Genomic DNA, 20960 nt, shown 5'->3' with positions numbered 1-20960 from the left:
TATTTTTCTTGATTTCCTTTTCAGATGGTTCATTACTGTTTTTGCATGGTGTTCTTATACCCATCACTTTGCTGAATTTATTTATTAGCTCTAGTAGGGTTGTTGTAGATTTTGCTAAGGATTTTGCCTTTATTCCGAGAAAAGGGGAGTCACTGGAAAGTTTTCAGCAGGGAGTGACACGGTCTTGTTACTTTTAAAAGGAGCAATATGACTGCTAGGTGGAGAATGAACTATGGCCTGAAGGAGACAGTTTAGGGAAAGAGAGAAGCAAGATTGGTTGGGAGGCTATTGAATTAGTCCTGCTGAGAGGTACAGTCTGGGATGAGAGCAGGCTGAAAGGGAGTCAAGATTAGACTCAGAGTGCTTTTTTTGTAGATAGAATGGACAGTATTTGCTGGTGGGTTGGGTGTGAGGTATGAGACAATGTGAGGAGAGAAGGATGACATCAAGGATTTTGATGAGACTATTTGTTGAGTGAGATTTGGAACATTATAGGGTGAACAGGTTTGTGATGCAAAATCACAAATTTGTTCTGTATGTTTGAGATACTGATTGGGCAGCCAAGTAAAGATGTCAGTGGACAGTCCGAGTCAGCAGTTGGACATACAAGTCAGACGTTTGGGGAAATGGTTGGGAGTGGAGACAGAAATTTAGGAGTCCTGGATAGGCCATGGGATTCCTGTATATGTGTGTATCGACCCTGACAGCAAAGCCCTGAGGTACTGCAACCTCTAAAGCCTTGGAAGAAGACAGTACTTATTTCTTCCATTCTCCAGCAATGGCCAAGCCTTCAAAGACAAAGCAAACAGATATTTTTGATTGCCAGGCCTGACTGAAGCTTGAAAAATGGCAACTGGTCTCCTTGTAAAGGTCCTAAGAAGTAGCTATTGCCTTGGCCTATTTGCCCTGGTTCTCAGCAAGCTTTTTAAAATGCCAGTGAGCTCTAATTGTGTTGATTGTCTGACAGTTGTGAATACAAGATGCTGACTCCAGAACTTCAACTCATTCTGCCAGGGCACCAGCTCTCCTCCACTAATGACTGCTGAGCCCAGCCACCTGAAGCCGGCATGGGGTTTAGCAGCAGTTGTCCTTCTGCTCCAAGAAACATCTCACTGCAATCAGATCAAACTAAGGTTCTTCCCCCTCTTTGCCTGGAATCTTGAGTATTTGTTTTCAGAGCATTAAAAAGTAAGCATCTTAATTAACAGGCACACAGGTGCTTTATGCTTGAAAGGGATTTGGCTAGGCCTAGAAACATGGACGTGGTCTCACTCCCTGGTTTTGGAAATCCAATTCTGAATAGAGCACCTTGAGAAACTCCTGCCACTGTTAGCTCTTCCATTTTATCTCCCACCCTGCTCCTCTTTCAGGGGACTCGCTCCCTGACTACCTCCTTCCCACACAAATTATCAACTTCTGTGTTTTACACTGCTCAGGGCAGGGACACTCAGGCTGAATATTGAAATCACCTGGGGAGCATTAAAAACTCCTGATGTCTGGGTCCCACCCCCCAGACTGATTTAATTGTCTGAGTACGGCCTGTGCATCTGGACAGCTCCCCAGATAACTCTGATGTGCAGCCATGATTGAGAACCACTGGTCTAGAGACTTTTTGTGCTTTCCAAATCAATAAATACATAATTTCAGGAATCCCAGCTAGTTGGAGAAGATGGCAAGGGAACCGCCTAAGGCTCTCTAGATTTCCAAGTAATATTACATTATAGCAGTAGCCTTCTGGAGAACAAGACCTGTTACTTATAATCTCTTTTCAAAATAGTGCCAGATCCAGGCAAAGACAGGACTGCAGTGAAGATATCTTGGTGGAAGGTAGGACCCAAATACTTACAATAAGGAGGCAACTTCCTCTAATACTAAATTTATCAGATCTATGCAAACCAGGGTCTTACCTCCGGCTTCCACCCTACCAGAGAGCTACATAAAGGTCAACTCCTGCGGGCATGCAAACATAGTTGTAAAGCACAACTCTGCTCTCAAACAGCGCATGCTGCAAAGGAGGTAGGAAAACAGAGGCTTGTATTCTTGTAGCTCAAGATGCAGCTTCGGCCATCACCTGTGAGCTTCTCCGAAATGACCCAGGCCAGACCTATTAAATAAGAGTCTGCTTTTAACAAGATCCCCAGGTTATGCCTATGCAAATTAAAGTTTGAGAAGTGCTGGTTTATATAAACACCAGCAATGCAAAGCGTAAAATCCCAGATGTGCAGAGACTAGGCCGAAGGAATCACTTCTGCCTCCTCCTCCAGGGCATGGTCTTTTTGTAGTGAGAAGCAGAGACAAGAGGTTGATGGGCCAAGATGCTGGACTAGGCCGGGGCCGGCCCCGCCTGCCCGCCCGCCCCGCCTCGCTGCTGGGTTTCAGCCCTGAGCGCCGTTGCTGTGGCAGCGTCGGACGCAGCTGGAGAGGTGGCTCCGCGGCTTCCTCCTCCACCTCCACTTCCTCCTTCACGGGACCCCGGGCTCGGGCCCAGCCTGCGGCACTGCCATGCTCCGGCGGAGGCGCGGGGGCCGCGTGAGCGCCCTAGAGGGCGGCCGGGAGGAAGAGGCGCCCCCGGCGGCGGCGCCCCGTGCGCTGTTACTGGCCCCGCAGCAGCCGGAGGCAGCGGCGGAGCAGATTCTGCTCCGGGGCATCTTCGAGATCGGGTGGGACAGCTGTGACGTGGTGCTGAGCGAGCGGGCTCTGAGGTGGCGGCCCATCCTGCCCGAGCGCCCTGCGGGTGAGTGCTGGGGTGCCGGCTCCTTGTTTCTCCCTTCCCTCTCCCCAGAGAGACACCCCGACCCCCCACCCCCACACATGCTCTCAGCCCTAGCTTCCCTGCCCGGCTCCTCCTCTGCGCCGCTGGGCTACCCCGTCTCCAAGCCACCGCCTCCTCCCAACTAGGAAAACAGAGCAAGCCCCTGGGTCCTCCCACCACCGCCCGGTTGCGCGCCTCCGGATTCCTTCCCGGGACGAACGTCACACACTGCTTCTGCTCTGCGTCTCAAAAGAAAGAATTGATTCCCAGAGGCACGGTGTTTACCAAACGCGGAAAAATCACCTACCCCTCCCCTCCAAATTGAAGAAGTTTTAATCCACCGATTTTGACGTTACACTGAAAGTATAAGCCACTTAACACAGGCTACATCTACACATGGGTTCTAAGTGAACCCAGCTCTTACTCTGTTGACTTCTGAAAGTTTAACTCCAGGGCTGCGGGGTAGGTCTCTCGGGGCTTCTCCTACTCACATCACTTGCAACTGACTAGAATCAATGCTTCTTCAGGTTCAGTCTCTAAATTTGATTTTTAATGTTGACATTAAATTGGATAGCATTTACCTTTTATTGACTTAAAATTTTATTTAGAAAGTGTTAAAATGCTGTTTACAGTAGAAATATTTCCAAGTCTTGGTCTACAGATGACTTAGGGCAAAATGTAGAAATGTGGTATACAGCCTCTTCTCACTAAATACAAATTTATGAAAGTAAATAACAAAATAAAAATATTGCCTCCCCCGGTTGGAAAACAAGACTATTATGTGCTGCTATCATGAGCTATTAATGTTAAAAATATTTTTAAAAAGTCACTGTTTCTTCTACAACAGTCTAATGAAATGAATCCAATTAGTAAGGGACTAGTTATGGAACTAGTCCCTGGTTAGTAGTGTGTATTCTGCTTGTATTGCACATGCCATGCACTCACAACTAAAAGTACCTTTGACGTTAAGACTGTCTTCAGGCGTTCTGAAAACCAGGGTGGAATATTTTGTTGAACTTTTGAAATCAAAAGATTGGGATATGGAAATAAAATTATTTCTATTGCCTTTGAAGTCACTTAGGAGTTTGGAATTTAGAAGTTTATATTTAGAGTCCAGATTTTCCCACAATAGCCAATTTAACCTACGATGAGGCTGAAATACTATAGAATTACAATGAGACCTTGTGCAGTGAGAGGTTCCACTAATCAATGTTGCAATGCTGTTACACAAGAAAGCAAATGACATGAAGAAAAGAAATGCTGTTTTATATTGAGTGGTGGTTGAGGAAAATTAGGTTTGATTAGCACTACTGGTGGAGAAATTTAAAAAAAGACATCTTGACACTTTCATAATTCTGAAGGTTACAAGTGCTCATTGTTTGTTTAATTTTGCCCTAAAATGCTTTGATTTTCTTTTCCATGATACTTGTGTGCCATTCTTTCTTTGAAATTAGCATTTGACATTCTGAGGACTTTAGGCACCAGAGCCTTTGATATTAATAAGCACTTCTATATAAAGAAGAAAACGAGATGTTTTACTTAGGTAAAGTGATGAGAGTAGGAAAAGAAAGGAAAATGGAGGTATTTAGAGGTGGGATGTTTAAATGTGAGAGATACTCCTTGATGTGGAATTGGATGTCAATGGTGAAAGACAATTGAAATTGGGTCAGAAAATGGAGGAAGTTTACCATGCTTCAGAGGCTGTGTTGGGGAGCACGTGTCTGCCACTAGTTGGTGTGTGACTGTCCAGGATAATGTTGCAGTGTGGGAGCTACTGAGCACTGCTGGATCATAATGCGAGATGTCTTTTCAAATCTAAAATTCCCTGTGATCTTTTCCTTAATTTCCCATGTTGAGTAATGAGCAAAAACTAATTTATTGTGAAGGTTGTTACTGACAATACTGCAACTAATTGATGGTATTGATGGCAAGGTAAATTACTGTAGTTCTCTTTATTAGGTTCAAGTGTGTCTTGGAATAAAGGTTGTGTTATACCCTCTCTCAAAGAAGTGAGGAAAGCCTATAAGTCAACACATGAGGCATAAAAGCATCAGCATTTTTTTCTTTTGACAGAAGAAATAACTTTACAGTTTAGTACATTAAACCTAGTTGATCAAGATATTAACCTGATTAGAAGTTATTCCTTTAACAAATTAATTTAAATATAGTGATACTGGCTTAATACTAAGAAACCTTGATAGAAGCTATGAAAATGCAAAATGATCTGATCTCTGCCTTCAAGGAGATTTTCATTTCTGTATGAAATTCTGTAGCAGAAGAATATTAAATGGACAAATAGAGGCCAGATGGGGAGACGCTTGAAATGAAGGTAAGGAATTCGATTTTGTTTAGTAGAAAGCATGATGATTTTTCCAGCTTTTCTCCTATATTTATTTAAAATGTTGTCACCTAGCTCACAGTATCCCTCTTTATCCCAAGTCCTACCAAAGTGAATGGGTGATAACACAGTCACTATGGAAGCTGTAGACCTTCTAGCTCTCTTTCATTTTAGTAACTTTGACTTTCATTCCACTCCATTTGTTGCTGCCCATGGCCACTTCACGGATGTTTGTCATCTCTCATAACAGCTGACCTACCCCCTCTCTTCAGCCTCACCTCGGAATTTGCCTCACCTGTTATACCCTCTTTCTTAGGTTTTCGGTCAGTCGCTCTCTACCAGCTCTTTCATTTAAGCACACTGGTATGTTCAAGATTTTCCCATCCTAAACTTCCCCTGCCTTGGTCCTGAAAATTCTCTCTTTAGCTGCTGCCTTACCTCTTTCCTTTTGTTCTCTGACAAGCTCCTAGAAAAATTAGTCTACTCTCACTGCCTGCATTTATTCTTCTCTTAATTATCTCTCAACTGTCTACCTGCGACCTGGCTTTGTCCTTACTCTCCACTGAAATTTCTCTGGAAAAGGTCAGGAGAGGCTTTCTAATTGTCCAAACAAATGGAAAAATTTCAGCCCTCACCTTCTTGGATTTCTCCTTATTTGGCTTTGACTCTGCTCCCTTGGTTTCGGTGACACCACCAGCACTTTGGTTTATCATCATCTCCTATGGGGCCTTTGGTTTGTCGGTCTGGCAGTTTTCGTGTTTCCAGTGAGTCCGGTCTGAACTGTCTGGTCACGTGCTCTCTGGGCAGTATCATCCATTGCTGCACTCATCTGCCCTTGGCTTAACATCCAAGTCTCCATCTTCAGTCCTGATCTCAAATGCTTCCTGGGCCTTCAACTTGGGAGTCACACAAAGTTAATGTGTCTACAATGGTACTTTTCCTTCTTCTTAGTATAGCTCCTGGTGGTCTTGTATTCCTTATAACTCTGCTGGCACTCACTAAGTATTCAGTCAGCTGTCAGAATACTTATTATTTTTTTTTTTTTAAGGGGTGTGTAAGTTATGGTACAGTTGTTAGGATGAGGGTTGGAATTCCTTATAGTTCACATTGGATGGATCATAGGAGTACATATGCAAACAGTGAATGTTATTCTGGTTTAATATGTAGAAAATGTTTAGAGGGGCTGGCTCAGATGTTGTCTAAGCCAGGATTCTGGAGGTAATCCCTCTGTCTCCCTCATTCACTACTTCTAGTCCAATCCTGCCCATTCTATTTGCTAAGTATTTCTCAAGTCTACCTTTTCTGTCCAGCCAATCACTGCTTCCATTCAGATGTTTAACTCTTACTACTCCTTCACTTCCTTTGAACCTTGCTCAAATGTTACCTTCTTAGAAGGTTTTCCCTGATCACCTATTTAAAATTATTTTCTCCTGCACATTCTTTACCTCCCTTTACTACTGTAATTCCTCAAGGCATGTATCTTCTAATATTCTATATTATTTTTACTGTCTGTCCTCCCCCTACCCTATTCCACTGGAATATAAACTTCAAGAGGCCAAGAATTTTTGTCTGTTGTATTATTGAGGATCCTAATAGGAAATCGGTGGTGAATTCATGTAAGATAACTTGAGGAGAGTTTTAAAAAGGCAGTAATTATAAAGAGGTGGGTAGGATGTAGGGATAGTGAGGGACTCCTGGGATTAGTAATAGATGGGTGGGGATACCATTCTCAGGCTAAAGAGGACAAGAAGAGGGAGCAGTGGCCTGGACCTAGAGTGAGATTTTACGGAGACGGTCATCTGAAGAGCTGTGGTCTTTGCCTTGGATTGGCTTATTTCTTGAGCCAATCCTGCAGGGAGGGAGGCAGGGAATAAATGCTCAAGTTCCCTCTTTTCTGGCCTTTACCATATTTCAAGCCAACTGGAAGCCAGAGGGCCAGGGGACCACTTGATATAGTCTATGTAGTGGGGTCTCTAAGGAGCGGGTGGAGAGGGATGGAGACTGGATCCAGTTGGAAAATTGGGAAGATGTGTTTTGTGCACTGCTACCACCTCGAAGAGTGTCTGGCACATAAGCAATCGGTATTTGTTGAGTGAATGAATTTGTTACAGTTTTACTGGTTTCAAGAACTTTAGTTTCTCCCAATGCATTATAATTTGATTACTGCTTAATACAATTTTTTCATGACCTGCAAGTACAGTACTAACCCCCCCTTTTTAAGCATTGGAACTCTTTTTTTCAAACACTCTTAAGGGGTTCTTCAATATTACAGATAAAAGTGGAGGTGAACTGAATAGATTAGTAAGTGAAAGACCTGAGTTTATCTGCTTGGCTTCTCCTTTTGCATAGTGGAAATATTACTTCCCTGTTGGAAATCTAATGAAGTAGGTGATGGGATGAAAGAAGCTTCTTAACATGACATAGAGTTTCTTCCATGCTTGGCACCTGCCTATCTCTTCATCTTCATTTCCCAGTACTCTTCTTGTATTTTACTACTTTATATAGGAAGAACTACAAAAGTAGTTTTCTATATACTGTATCTTTTCCTTGGTATTCCATCTACTGGGAACTTGCTTCCTTTGTGCTTTTTTTTTTTTTTTTTTTTTTTTGTCCTGAGTTTTTTTAAAATTCATTTTTAATGCAATTTTATTGAGATATATTCATATACCAGATAATCATCCAAAGGGTACAATCAGTGGTTTGCGGCATCATCTAATACTTGTGCATTCATCACCACAATTTTTGTACATTTTCATTCCAAAAGAAAGTAAGAATAAGAATGAAAATAACAATGAAAAGAACACCCAAAACATCCCATACCCTTATACCCTCTGTGCCAGTTTGAATGTATTGTGTCCCCCAAATGCCATTATCTTTGATGTAATCTTGTGTGGGCAGACATTATCAGTTTTGATTAGATTTCTTTGAGTGTTTCTTTGGAGCTGTGCCCCACCCAGCTGTGGGTGATGACTCTGATTGGATATTTCCATGGTGGCATGGCCCTACCCATTTAGGGTGGGCCTTGATCAGTGGAGCCATATAGATAAGCTGAGGGGCAGAGGGAACTTGGTGCAGCTGTGAGTGATGTTTTGAAGAGGAGCTACAGACAAGAGGGACACTTTGAAGAAAGCACAGGAGCTGCAGATGACAGTTTGAAGATGGCCATTGAAAGCACTCTTGCTCTGGAGAAGCTGAGAGAGGACAAATACCTCAGGTGCAAAAAAGAGTGACGTTTTTGAGAACTGCAGCCTAGAAAGGAACGTCCTGGGAGAAAGCCATTTGGAAACCAGAACTTGGAGCAGATGCCAGCCACGTGCCTTCCCAGCTAACAGAGGTTTTCCGGACACCATTGGCCATCCTCCAGTGAAGGTACCCGATTGTTGATGTGTTACCTTGGACACTTTATGGCCTTAAGACTGTAACTGTGTAACCAAATAAACCCCTTTTATAAAAGCCGATCCATCTCTTGTGTTTTGCATTCTGGCAGCATTAGCAAACTAGAACACCTTCTATTTATTTTTTTGTCTTTATTTTCTTACTCATCTGTTCATACACTAAATTAAGGGAGTGTCAGTTGCAAGGTTTTCACAATTGCACAGCCACACTAAAAAAGCTATATAGTTATACAATCATCTTCAAGAATCAAGTCTACTGGATTACAGTTCTATAGTATCAGCTATTTCCTTCTAATCTAATACACTAAAAACTAAAAAGGGATACCTATATAGTTTGCAAGAATAACCTCCAGAATGACCTCTCGACTCTATTTGAGATCTCTCAGCCACTGAAACTTTATTTTGTTTCATTTTTTTTCCCCCTTTTGGTCCAAAAAGGCTTTCTCAATCCCACAATGCCAGGGCCAGGCACATCTCCAGTAGTTCTTCCTTTTTTGAGGGCTTACTTGTTTACATTCATTAAAAATACTGAAGATTCATTACAGTTCTTCTTTTTCTCTTTAGCCATATTGGATCTCATAGACTGAGTAAATTAAATAAAACTTTTTCTTCCATTAAATTATAAGCTCCTGGGTCTTGGCAGGAAGGTTCTATATTGCTTAGCTACAGGGTAGAAAACACTGAACAGGGCATAAATTGATCAGGATGCCACCACTGCAATATGTACTGTTTATAACATAAAGCATCATCTATTAAGAAAATATCTTTATTGGTTGTAATGGTGCCTGAGGATCTTTCTATTAGAATCTTGAATCATGCCATTGTTGACTTTACTCATTGAGTCAAATTTATTGACATGAATTAATTCATGGTAATATAAGGCAATGATTAGTTAGCTATTTGTTACCTAAGAGGGAACAAAATACTGAAACAATGGGAGAGGAATCAGGTGAATTTTTTTTTTTTTTTTTTTTTTTTTTTTGAGGCCAAATCAGGTCAGACAATTGTGTGACCTGGGACTTTGCCAAGGTAAGGCAGGTCAGGTACAGTGCTATGGCATGGGCAGCCAGAGACCGCTGGGTGCCAGGGTCTGAGTGTAAGATACCAAAAGCAGAGAAGAAAGCTCTTAAAGGGGCAGATACCACAGCCTAATCTGCATATTTCATAATTGAGTCCATAGCTCGTGCTGTTACCAGATCAGATATTTTCAGGGTTTCATATTTTCGGAAGTCTCACTGATTGTCTATTGGCATAATTTTAAGTCTCACCCAGGGAAAAACTTCTAGGAAAGTGTGCTTACCAAGTGGTAAACTTCTATTTGAAGTGTTAGATGAAAGCAGACGATTATTTTTGTATATCCCCAAGCAGGATCTGTTTACTGTCCTGTGTGATGAGGCATAATGTTTTTATCTGTTTCCCAAATGGGAGAAGCTACTGATGAGGAGAGTTAGATAGGATTAGACTATGGTGAGCTCATATTTTTGGTACATTTGAGGAAAAAGCCATTTAAGGATCTCCGTGACAAGAATGCCAAAGGCCCACAGGTTTATCTCTGGAATCTCATGGTGGGAACACAGGCCCAGTCGACTGTTCACTAGTCTTCTGAAATGATAGACCCTGTAGAGATGGACACATATTGCACACATCTGTGCTAATATGTGATTTTCCAGAACAAAAGTTTCACAAACAGTATTTACCAGTCATGTGATAGTCACTCTATGTTCTGTTTTCATTATAAGCAAGTGCTGATTATGATTCACTAAGTTAACTTTATAATTTACTGATGGCTAACAGCCTGACGTATGAAAAGCATTACAGGGTTCTTTATAGCCTCCTTACTCCAGCACAAAGTGTTTTCTGTAATCTGCTCCCATCTGTGGTGCAGGAAATGTTTCAGAGGTGGGCACCAAGGCACCCCTGGGAGCTTGTCTCTGCAGCTAAGTAGGTGTGTAACTGGCTTTGGACAAATCATTTAACCCCTCTGAGCTTCAGATTATTCACCTGCAAAATGAGGGGGTTATATTATCTCTAAGTCCCATCAGCTCTGACCATCTGTGAAGTTTCATTTGAAAGAAAATACCTATTTCTATACGTTTTAGGTATTATGCCATTTTGTCAAATTAAATCTGGGAAAGGTTTGAATGATTGTGGGACTGGCTGATGTGTGTGTGGAGGTGTACTATATTTTACAGCAGGAGCTTCCTGGCCCTAATGAATGTTTAACTGGAAAAAACACAAGGGAAATATGGGTCAGGGTTCCTTGCTCCCCTTACCCAGCTTCTGGGCACAGTAATAAGAGGTGGGCAGTCTCTTCTGCATAGGTTCTGGTTTTGCAGAGGAGGAAGCCATTTTCTGGGAGGAAGGGCTAGTCTTAAAACAGATTTTTCATGATCAACAAATGACTGACTCATCCTTTCTGTTTTATTTCATTTCCTGTATCCTCTAATCAAATTTCTCAGCAAAGAGTTTATAATATGCTTGATTAGCATTAGAATATTATGTTTTAAATATTTAAAAAAATAAAATTAGGGTTTCAAATCTTAATTCATATTTGTAACTTTCAACTTTTCTACCTCAGTTACAAAATTTCATGTTATATTTTTTCAAAAGAGTATTCCCACCAAGACTCTGAGTTCAACTGAATTATAGCCATAAACAGAATCAAAGAAAGCTGATTTAAAAATAGGTCTTGAAAGTGTTTCTTACTGTTAAGAAGAGTTAAACTGATTTTAGTGTGTATAAACATTTATTTGCTAGAAGTGTAGCAACATGAAAGCTAATGTGGAAAAATGTGAAGACGAGAGGAAAAAAACATTTAAAAATAAGTCAGTGATTATGTGGGACTTAGCAGAGCAAGGTACATTCTAAGTATTAATCTGCCTAAGCTGTTTGGGAACAGATGTATGTGAAACAGATACCCGTCTTCTGTTGTGTACTTCCAAAGTAAGACATCTGTCGGTCGACCGTGTGGTCAGAAATAATGGAAGCTGGGGTTAACCCCCCAAATGACCTATTACTCATGTGAATTACTGAAGGACTAATTACTCAATAAAATGTGATGCTTTGATTCTTCAGGCTGCATATTAAGAAAGTGCCTCTTTTAAAAAAATTAGTATTCTCCTAATCTTTTAAATTTTAAGAAATTTTGAAAAGATGGGTGTGAAGATCAAGCTTACCAATTAATCACATGTACTATCTGTGAAGTTTTTAGGTGCTTTGACATGTCTATTAACCTATTATATATACCCAATGGTTTTAACTTTTTATTAAACTTGCTTACACAGAAAAACAAATGTAAAGTGAATCCTCTAAAGCAGTTCTGCCCAGTTAAACTTTCTGCAATGATGGGAATGGTCTATATCTGAGATGTCTAATACATTCTCCAGCAGCCACATGTGGCTATTGGGCCTTGAAATGTGGCTAGTGTAACCAAGGAACTGAGTTTTTAATTTTATTTAAATTTAGTTAATTTAAATATAATTAGCCACATGAAGCTAAATGGTGACACATCAGATAATGAGTGCTATTGCATGGACAGTCCGAGGTGTTGATTCCCTTTTTTTCCCAGGCATTGTTTTCAATCTTTATTTCTATTGGAAATTGCAGTTTTCAAAAACTTAGCCCCAATTTAGAACTGATATGGCTATATAATTTGAGGTACCAGTGTAAAGATAAAGCAACTGAGCCCAGAGATGCCGAAGTGATAAAGCCCTTTAACATAGTGTGCGTGGATAAAAATGCTTTTATTTTTTTATTGAGAATTAATTGGGATAAAGTTGAAGCCTTGTCTGTAACAGTTATTGTATTGTTCCTCATAGTCATTGTAATTTATTGTTTGAACTGACATTTGGAACACTTAGACTGTTCTTTACTAAGGGACTAGTATATCTGAAATGAGAGCTGTTCTCACCTGTGTACCCTTTTACCCTATAGAGGTCTTCATACTCTATGTCCCTAAATATGCCACAACCATGTAGCACCATCTGAATGCAAATACTTTTTAAAACTGATCTACCCCTGTGGGGGCCTTTGGAGCTGAAACTGGTACAGAAATCTAGGAGGGGAAACGGTGCTTTCTTTTATTGAAGCCATAGGACATGTAAATTGAGTCAGGTGGGTTGGACCAAGGTCAGTAAACTAGAGAAGTCTATCCAGGTGGGGTTGTCCAAAGCACAAGGACCCAAAGTGGATTTCAGAAGTCTAAACATGGTGAAACTAAAGAATCAAGCCAAGGGAATGGGTGTAGGAAACAACAGATCAGTTGAGTGCACAGAAAGATACTCTTGGTTAGCCTGGGCTTTTTTGTACCCTCTGTGACTTGGGAAAGTGGAACATCCTTATTTAATGAGCGAGGGATGCAGTAGATATAACTCATGGCATTTGTGGGACTCAGTACCAGGATGCTTGTTATCCCTCTTAGCCTATAACTTGGCAAGCTCAATGAGTTATGTTTCATATATTAACTGTCTATAAGCATCTTAAACACAGGCGTCTCCAAGACCTTCTATATGACTCTGTCTTCTTGCTCAAGTTTTAGAAGTACTGCATCAGTGGTGGAGATAGTAAATGCTGAGCAAGTGAGTTCTGGTCTCCTGTGTCTGGGTGAGAAAGGGAAAGAACTCATTAGTAGCCATGGTTCTGTATATGCTCTTGTGTTTTCCAAAGTCAGGCTGCATTTTCCCACCGTCTGGAGGCAAAGTCTTCATAGTGTAATGCCTTTTACTTGGAGGAGGTAAAAGGGAAGGGAGGGAGAGGAATGGAGTTGAAGGAGATCAATCCTTATGCCAACTTTTGGCGTGAGAGACAGAAATTGAGGACCTTGAGTATAACAGATGACTGAATCCAGAGGCAGGCACATAGGCATGCATGCTAAAAAAAAATTAGTTGATAAACCTTTCTTTGGATCACTGGTGTAGTGCCATGGATTTATGGTAAGCCTAAAGATAAGTCTAATATCATGTACCAGCTGGCATCAGACAATTCATAGGTACATTCCAAGATTTTCATCAGAAATAATGTTCTGGAAATACCACTTCTGTACGTAACACTGCCCAGCGTTTGGCTGAAAATAACAAACACTTATTGGTGTTTACTCTGCCAGGTACTGTGTTAAGTATCTTATCTTGCTTAATCTTTCCAAGAAGACTTGGAAGTAGATAGGATTTTTATTCTTAAGGCCCAGAGATGTTAAATAACTTGCCCAAGGTCATACTAATAAGTGGAGTTGATGGAATTAAGAGCTAGGCTGTCTGACTCCAGAGCCCACACTGTACTCCTTAGGTTGTGCTGCTTTCCTCAACCAAGCAAGAAAGAATTCTCCCTAATACCTAATGTTTTCAGGAATCTGTCTGATAATTCAAGTTAGTGAAGCAACATGATCCAAACCTAAATCAAAAACCTTTAAAACAACAATATCATCTGATTGCTTATAATCCATACTAGTCATTGATCATTATCTAGGTCCATTATTTTATTAGGGCTTATAAAATAGTCATTTTCTAATTTTATTACTCCTCTTTGTCTGTAAACTAGATCATTACTATAAACTATAGTTATCCTGAGGACCAGCTCTTTAAGAAAGGCAGGTCAATGCTTGATTATCTTCCTTAATTCACTAGTTGAAGATAATATCTTGGTTCCCTAAATTCCTCCACACAGTTAAGAATATGAAAGTTTTGTTGGGAGGTAGTGCCTGTGAAAGATGAAAAGGGGAGGAAGCAGGGCACGGAAGGTCTTCAGACTGTGATACCAACTGGGCACCTGAATAGGGGATAAAACAGGCTGAGGCAGGGAGAGCCTCAGTCCATGATGCATATATGACGAAATCTTTGCTTGCCTTGTGGTGAGACCTATGGAAGAAAGAATGCTTATTAGGAGTCCTGTGCTGGGCAGATATGCCAGACCTCTGCTGTGCACTGTCATGGGCTGGGACTCCCTGGGAAGGATGTGACTTTAGCTCCAAAGCTGAGGTGGATCCTGAGTACCAACAGCTACCAGCACAACTCACAGCTGAAAGGCAAGTTCTTTTCCAAAGGGAGAATCAAGCAGCCGCACTGATCACTGATTTTACTTTTTATTATCATCATCATCACAATGAATTTGTAGATTTAAACATATTAAATATATTTCAATTGAAAGCAATGATTATTCTTACTGATTCTCAAATTGTCCCAATTTTTGGATTTTGGGCTATAGGGAGCCTTTTCAAGTTGACTTCTGAGTCCTTTTGACACTACTTGAGCTGTCTCTGTTGGCTTCCTTGCTTTCTTGAATAGTGCTCTTGAACATCCAAGTCATCCCTCTCATCAAGGAGGTTCTTTTTATAGGGAAGTGGTATTTAGAGACTATGGTTTGATCATTAGCATGCTTATTGCCACATTTCTCCTATATGGTTTTTCTTTCTAAGGCTTTTCAATGAATAGAGCAAGGAATATGTAGGTTTTTTTTTTTTTTTTTCCTACAGAGACAATTCAAGTTCAGGACTAAAGGGTTTTTACTTTATCTTCTTTCTCCTGCCCTTAAAATTCTGATTTTAAACTATTGCAACATAATCATTCGTTTGTTTTATCCTACAGTGCTTACTTAGCATAGAATAACAATGCCAGTGCTACCTTCAAAATTATAATCATTGAGAAAGCCTTTCAGGATTGTTTTGCAATGTTTGTTATTGTTGTTCTTAAGGCATACACCATTAGGGATGTGCAATCAAATTACTGTGTTTTAAAGACCCTTGGAATCATTCCTATCTGTGAGGTTATGCCCCAAATCAGATACATAGTTAGGCTTGTTTCATTTCGATTTTTTTTTTTAAGGCACTGCCTTTTTCTTTTTTAATCAGCTTTGTTTTATATTTATGTAAAATATTCATATGTTTTCACAGTCAAATTACCAAACCAGCTATATTCTTGGAAGTATAGCTTTTATCTCAGTCCCTTCTATCCTTGTCCTCCCTTCCTATTATAGGTCAGCTTTTTGTTTTTTCAACTTTTGGATTTATTCTATTTTTTTTTAAATAAATGCAAACATGTACAAATATTTTTTCCCTACCACCAGTTCCCTTTCTTAAATGCATGTTAGCATATATACATGCTTTGTTTCACCTTGATTTCTTTGTCAATTAACAATTTATCTAGCAAATATTTTAAGAAAATTATATTTTGGAAAGAAAAAGTCCTAGAGGAGAGAATGCTTTGGAAAAGAACAGAACCTGTGGGAAGAGCATCTGTTTATAGGGGAGAAAGAGAAATGACAGTGCTTACTGGTAAGTCAATAGTCTGTACAAATTGTTGAATATCATGCCAGAAAGTTTGAAGTTTCAACCTGAGGACTGAGTAAGGCTCATGTGCACTATAGGGTTGACTCAGTAGGCCCAGGGTTGCTCAAACCCTTCACCTTCCAAAGTAAGGTCTGTCTTCAGGTTTGATCCTTGAGTAGTTCCTGGGAGATACCTTTGAACCTTGGAATTGACTGCCTGATAAAGAGTGTTTTATATGCCTGAGGCCTTCGGCCACACTGTATCAGTTTGACCAGAAAGTGTATGCTAACAGTGTGACTGACTGTGAGTGCCTCTTTTGTATGTTTGAGGCCCTGGACCACGTTACATGAGCTTGACCTCTGGGGGACTGGAGACTGATTAGCTAAGGTCAGTTACGCAGGTACTACAGGCTTATGTGACTGACCCCGATAAAATCCCTGGACATCAAGGCTCAGGTGAGCTTCCCTGGTTGGCAACACTCCACACATGTTGTCACATATCATTGCAGAGAAAATTAAGCATTTTCTGTGCAGTTCCACTGAGAGGGGACACCTGGAAGCTTGTACCAGATTTCTCCTGGATTTAACCCCACTCAGATTTTAAGCTTCGTCTTTTGGCTATAATAAACTCTAACCATGAATATGACAGCTTTTGAGTCATGTGAGTCCCTCTAGTGACTCATCAAACTTGAGGGTAGTCTTGGGAACCCCTTATACAAGATGGTCAAGGTGGGGTATCAGTGGATGTCAAGTCTTTTGTTTTCTGTTTTGAGTTTTTCTTTTAGAAAAGCAACCATGGTGACAGGCTAGATTAAAAGTGGGCTTCACACTGAGGACCCCATTGTAATGATCAGTATACTAGAAGATCCACGAGGCAGTGTATGAGGCAGGGGAACAGAGAGGAGAGGCTAGAAGTAAGAGATGTTGTCAAAGATAGAATTTTTAGGATGTGGATTTTAGGGAAAGAAGAAGCAAGGGTGATGCTGAGATTTATAGCCTGGGCAATGGAATGGTTAAGGGGACACTGCTAAAATTTTCAAATCAGCAAGATGAGTAGTATCTTATTTGAAACTTATTCTGTCTAGCTTTAACCTCAGATGTGCCAATGATTAGCAAAATGTCCAAGCAAAAGGGAAATAGAGAGCTGGAAAAATACAGAAACTGGAGAAATAGATCCCGAGGGACCCTATCAAAGCTAAGACCCATGTCATCTGGGCCTCAGGCTCTTCTCCTTCAGTGTCCTGGTTCTTATTAGGTAGAGGCTACTAGAAAGTATATGTAAAGTTCACACTTTCTATTTTCTGAAAATATTACTCATTAAATGTTGGTAAACTTGTGATCTTTGCACATACATAATGAAGTATTGAAATGTAAAAAGTCAGTGAAATATGTTGGTAAATATGTCTATCTTTAGATGTAGGAAATAACTGTTTTTACCATTTTAAACTCAGAGAAAGTATTTCATTGTACTTCTTACAGTTTCTTCCAGGGTGTTGGTTGGTTTGCGTGTGTATGTATAGTTGTTGTTTTTGAGTGATAGAAATAATTATTATTTACCCCAAACCAATCTTTTAAGTTTACTAAATGTTACAAACACATAATTCAAAGCACTTTCAAGTGTCCATCTGTGCAGGAAGAGTATGATCAATAAAATTGAGCAGCTGTTAGCATGTATTTGTTTCCTTATATTTTAATTTTTTTTATGTATTGAAAATGTAAAGGGATGATGGTGTATGTTTTGTTATGTGTTACATAATTCAGATAAAACTTATTACAGCTAAAATGCTGGTGAATAAAATGCATTTTAAGAGTCCCATTCATAGCCCACTTAGTGTTTCATTTAAATACTTAGAGTAAACTAAATAATATAGATACATTTTTTGATACATTTATGACATGGGATTTGATTTATAATACATTCTTATTTTTAAAGTAGAAATAAATCATTCTCTAAATAAAAAATCATGATTCCATTTCTTAAATTTAGGATTTTTTTTTGTAGTGGGGGAAAATGTATCTTGGGACATTGGTTTTTGAACTAAAGACAACTCTTATCATTTTCCAGGTTGTTTGAACATTTTACTGTGGACCAGTAAATAAAACCTCTGTTATTAGGGTTCATGCTGCCATGGAAATGACTTTTGGGTGAACCTCATTTTACTGAAATATTCTTGGTGCTCAAACAACTATACACTTTGTGGAGCACAAGCCAGACCCATCTTGCATTCTGTTTTACCACATGGAAAACATGCACATTGAAGTTCTAAGTGTCTTTTCCAATTTAATTTTCCTAGAGTGTAATGTGAGTCCTAACAATTAATATGGAGAATTAGGGAATACTTTTTGGCTTTAACTTTTCAAAGACCTTCAGTCGATAACATTTAATGAGCATAATTTGTATACATTGTGTACTTTGGGGACTAGTTCCAAAGGAACCCAGACTTCTGAGGTTGAAGGTAATAATGCCTTGCCAAGCTATGTGCTGCATTATATTAAAATAGTCATTCAGCAGTTAGTTATTCCTTAATGTAATTGGTAAGGAACATGGGGGTTGAAACCATTGTTTTTGAAGTGAATAATTCTTGGTCAGATCCTAAACTAACCAAGTATTGTCATTACCTTTGAGAATAACACCTGTCTTCACCACTGTTCTTTGGTAGACTGGAGAAATCAGAGAACCCTTGTCAGAAGTCACTACAGAAATTTCAGTATCCTTATAGAGTTAATGTTCTGCCTTTATAAGACTCTCAGTTAAATGCATAAGCTGAAAATTCAACATACTGTCTATCCTGTTCAATTTGCTGTTTAAACAATATTATGCCTTGGACATAACCTCATTTTATTTATTTTTTCACCTTAATGAAAGCACTGGTCATTACTGCTGCTACTGATGCTCTTTTCTCTGCACTTACTGTTGCAACATAATGTGTTGTGCATTTGATATGGATATTACCATATTGCCATAAGGAGCTGCTTTTATTTTAGGTACCAACTGATTCCATGATAGTGTCAGATTTCTTTAACATATGCTTATGTTTTTGTACAAATGACCCTTAGAAACATCTGCTAGTTTTGTGGTGGTATCTACTGTTTCTTTTTTTAGAATTTGACCCTGTCAGTCACTTTTTAATGTGAATCGACAGTATTTCGATAGAGTAGTCTCCCTTTCAGGTTCTTTTGCTATTGATAGTAAACGATAAAATTGATTCAGTAGTTTTATGACATAATTCAGAGAAAAATTGAAGCTATTTTAAAATACCTTGGAAAGATACTTTTAATATATTATAACTGATAATTTAAAATAAAAATATTCTTTTTTAATCCTTTAGGATCCAAAACTTGAGGTTCAAAATTGCTTTCTAGTGATTCTGAAATGAGTCTTTGAATTTTACAAACACTTTTTGGTTTAGTAGGAGGGAGGATAGTAATTGTGGTTATCGATCTTTCATGTCTGGTGTTAGTTGCTAAACCCTCTTAGCATCTTATATGGATATGGAAGGGCAGACAAAAGAAGAAGGAATTATGGTTTCTATAAAGTTGTGAAATCTTTGCTTTATGGAGTCTGGGAGAACTTCTAGGGAACAAAAGCAAGTGAATGTATTATAGTTAGGATCCCTTCTTTTACTCCCTTTGATATGATCGTAACTAAGAAGCAATGATCAAGGATTTCCTTTGCTTAGCATTTTTTTTTCTCTTCTGCTTTCTTCTTTGAGTCTCTTAATTTTTAAAAAGACATAGATATTTGTTCAAAGAAAGACATGACTTTATGGTACTTAAAAAATCTTGGAACATTAACAAAAAACAAGCCCAACTTTTTTTTGCATAGTAATATTTGTCCATGTTTCCCAATAGAAAGTGTGTAGATTGTTTCCAATTTCTTTTTTTATTAGATGACATTATCTATAAAATTTTGTATTATCTACATGCTTGATACGAATCCTAAACCTAGTAAAGTAAATATGCCATAAGCTCTCTAGTTCTTAATAATATATTTCTAGGTTGTCAAGATAACTAGAAAGTTTCCTTATATTTTCTACTCATTTGCTTTCTATGCATCACCATTGGACTCCCTCAGACTTTTAAGTATCTCATCATTTATGTCTCCATGCAAATTCAGTTGCTTTTGCTGCTTTTAGTTCCCCTCTGTCCCTTGGGTGACTATGTCATTAGGACTACCTTCTGTCTCCCTGCTTGCACCACTTGGCTGAAACTGAGCTGAGGCTGGGCCTCTGTGATGTCTGTGTGCCTTTCAGTCAAAAACTCAATTCTGTGAGGGGTGGGAAAGATGCTTTAGTTTCAGTGATAAAGCTGGAGTGGGGTGTGTTGAGTGCTTAAGTAGCTTTTTCTTAGGCCTGAAATAGGAGAGCTAGAGGCCTCACTGTCCCTTGAGGAAGAGGAATTTTCCTTGGCCCTCTGGGCCCAACATTCAACCATTAAAATGGTCTGGTGGCTGGACTCAAAAGGGAATGTAATTCCCCCAAAATGTGGGTTAGTTTTCTTCTGAGTATGCGACCAAATGGAGGTAGGACCAAATATAAGATTTCCCCAGTGGCTTTTTGTTCCCCTCATAGAGCAGGTCACTTACTTTCAGTCATAACTTCCCACACTTCAGTCCCATTACTCTATCTAAGGCACCTGGGAAATAGAAGGAATAAGGCTGAAGCCCATGAAAAAGGTTTTCAGATACTGGCTATACTAGGTTAATATGTAATATAAATTGGAATATTTAGCAATTTTCACTTGATACTTAATACTGCTTATACTTTTATTGTTAGTTTTTTTAGTATACTGAATTTTGCCTGTAGTATCATAGGTGGGGTGGGTAAAACAAAATATATTTCCATTAACTTTGTATGGTGCCTGGTATGGTACTGTGAACAGGTGGGCCTGTGATTGTTTACCTGATGCTCTTTTTAAGAAGTCAGTTGTATCATGGGAAATTGGAGAATGGCAAAATTAATTTAAGTATCCTTTAGGAAATCTTGCATGCATGTTCACTAGAGAAACATTGGATTTCTCCCATAAAGAACAAGGCTTTGTTTTGTTTTTAATAAGACACACTCTTCATAATTAAAACAAAATCCCAGTGTTAAGGGATTACTGTTTCAAATAATTGGATTTCTTTCCTTTGTTTCTCTGATCCCTATATATTAGAATAAATACAATGATGTCTTAGAATAAAAAATATTTCCAGATTAGAAATTTCTCTTAACCACTGACC

The 20960-nt window shown here is 39.3% G+C and overlaps 1 protein-coding gene across 8 annotated transcripts in view; it reads left to right on the top strand.

The window, feature by feature from the left end:
- The first annotated feature begins 2420 nt into the window (after nucleotides 1-2420).
- Nucleotides 2421-20960, top strand: part of CERKL (ceramide kinase like) — a 245433-nt gene continuing 226893 nt past the window's right edge. For all 8 annotated transcript variants that reach the window (XM_037850466.1, XM_037850461.1, XM_037850463.1 and 5 more), the window contains exon 1: nucleotides 2421-2734. In XM_037850466.1, the coding sequence (XP_037706394.1) occupies nucleotides 2503-2734 (232 nt within the window). In that variant the 5' untranslated portion in view covers nucleotides 2421-2502. The remainder of the gene's footprint in view (nucleotides 2735-20960) is intronic.

The sequence above is a fragment of the Choloepus didactylus genome, chromosome 9 (assembly GCF_015220235.1).
Source record: "Choloepus didactylus isolate mChoDid1 chromosome 9, mChoDid1.pri, whole genome shotgun sequence".
Classification (NCBI taxonomy): Eukaryota; Metazoa; Chordata; class Mammalia; order Pilosa; family Megalonychidae; genus Choloepus; species Choloepus didactylus.
Note: the sequence above shows the minus strand (reverse complement) of the source record. Positions and strands in the feature narration are given on the sequence as shown.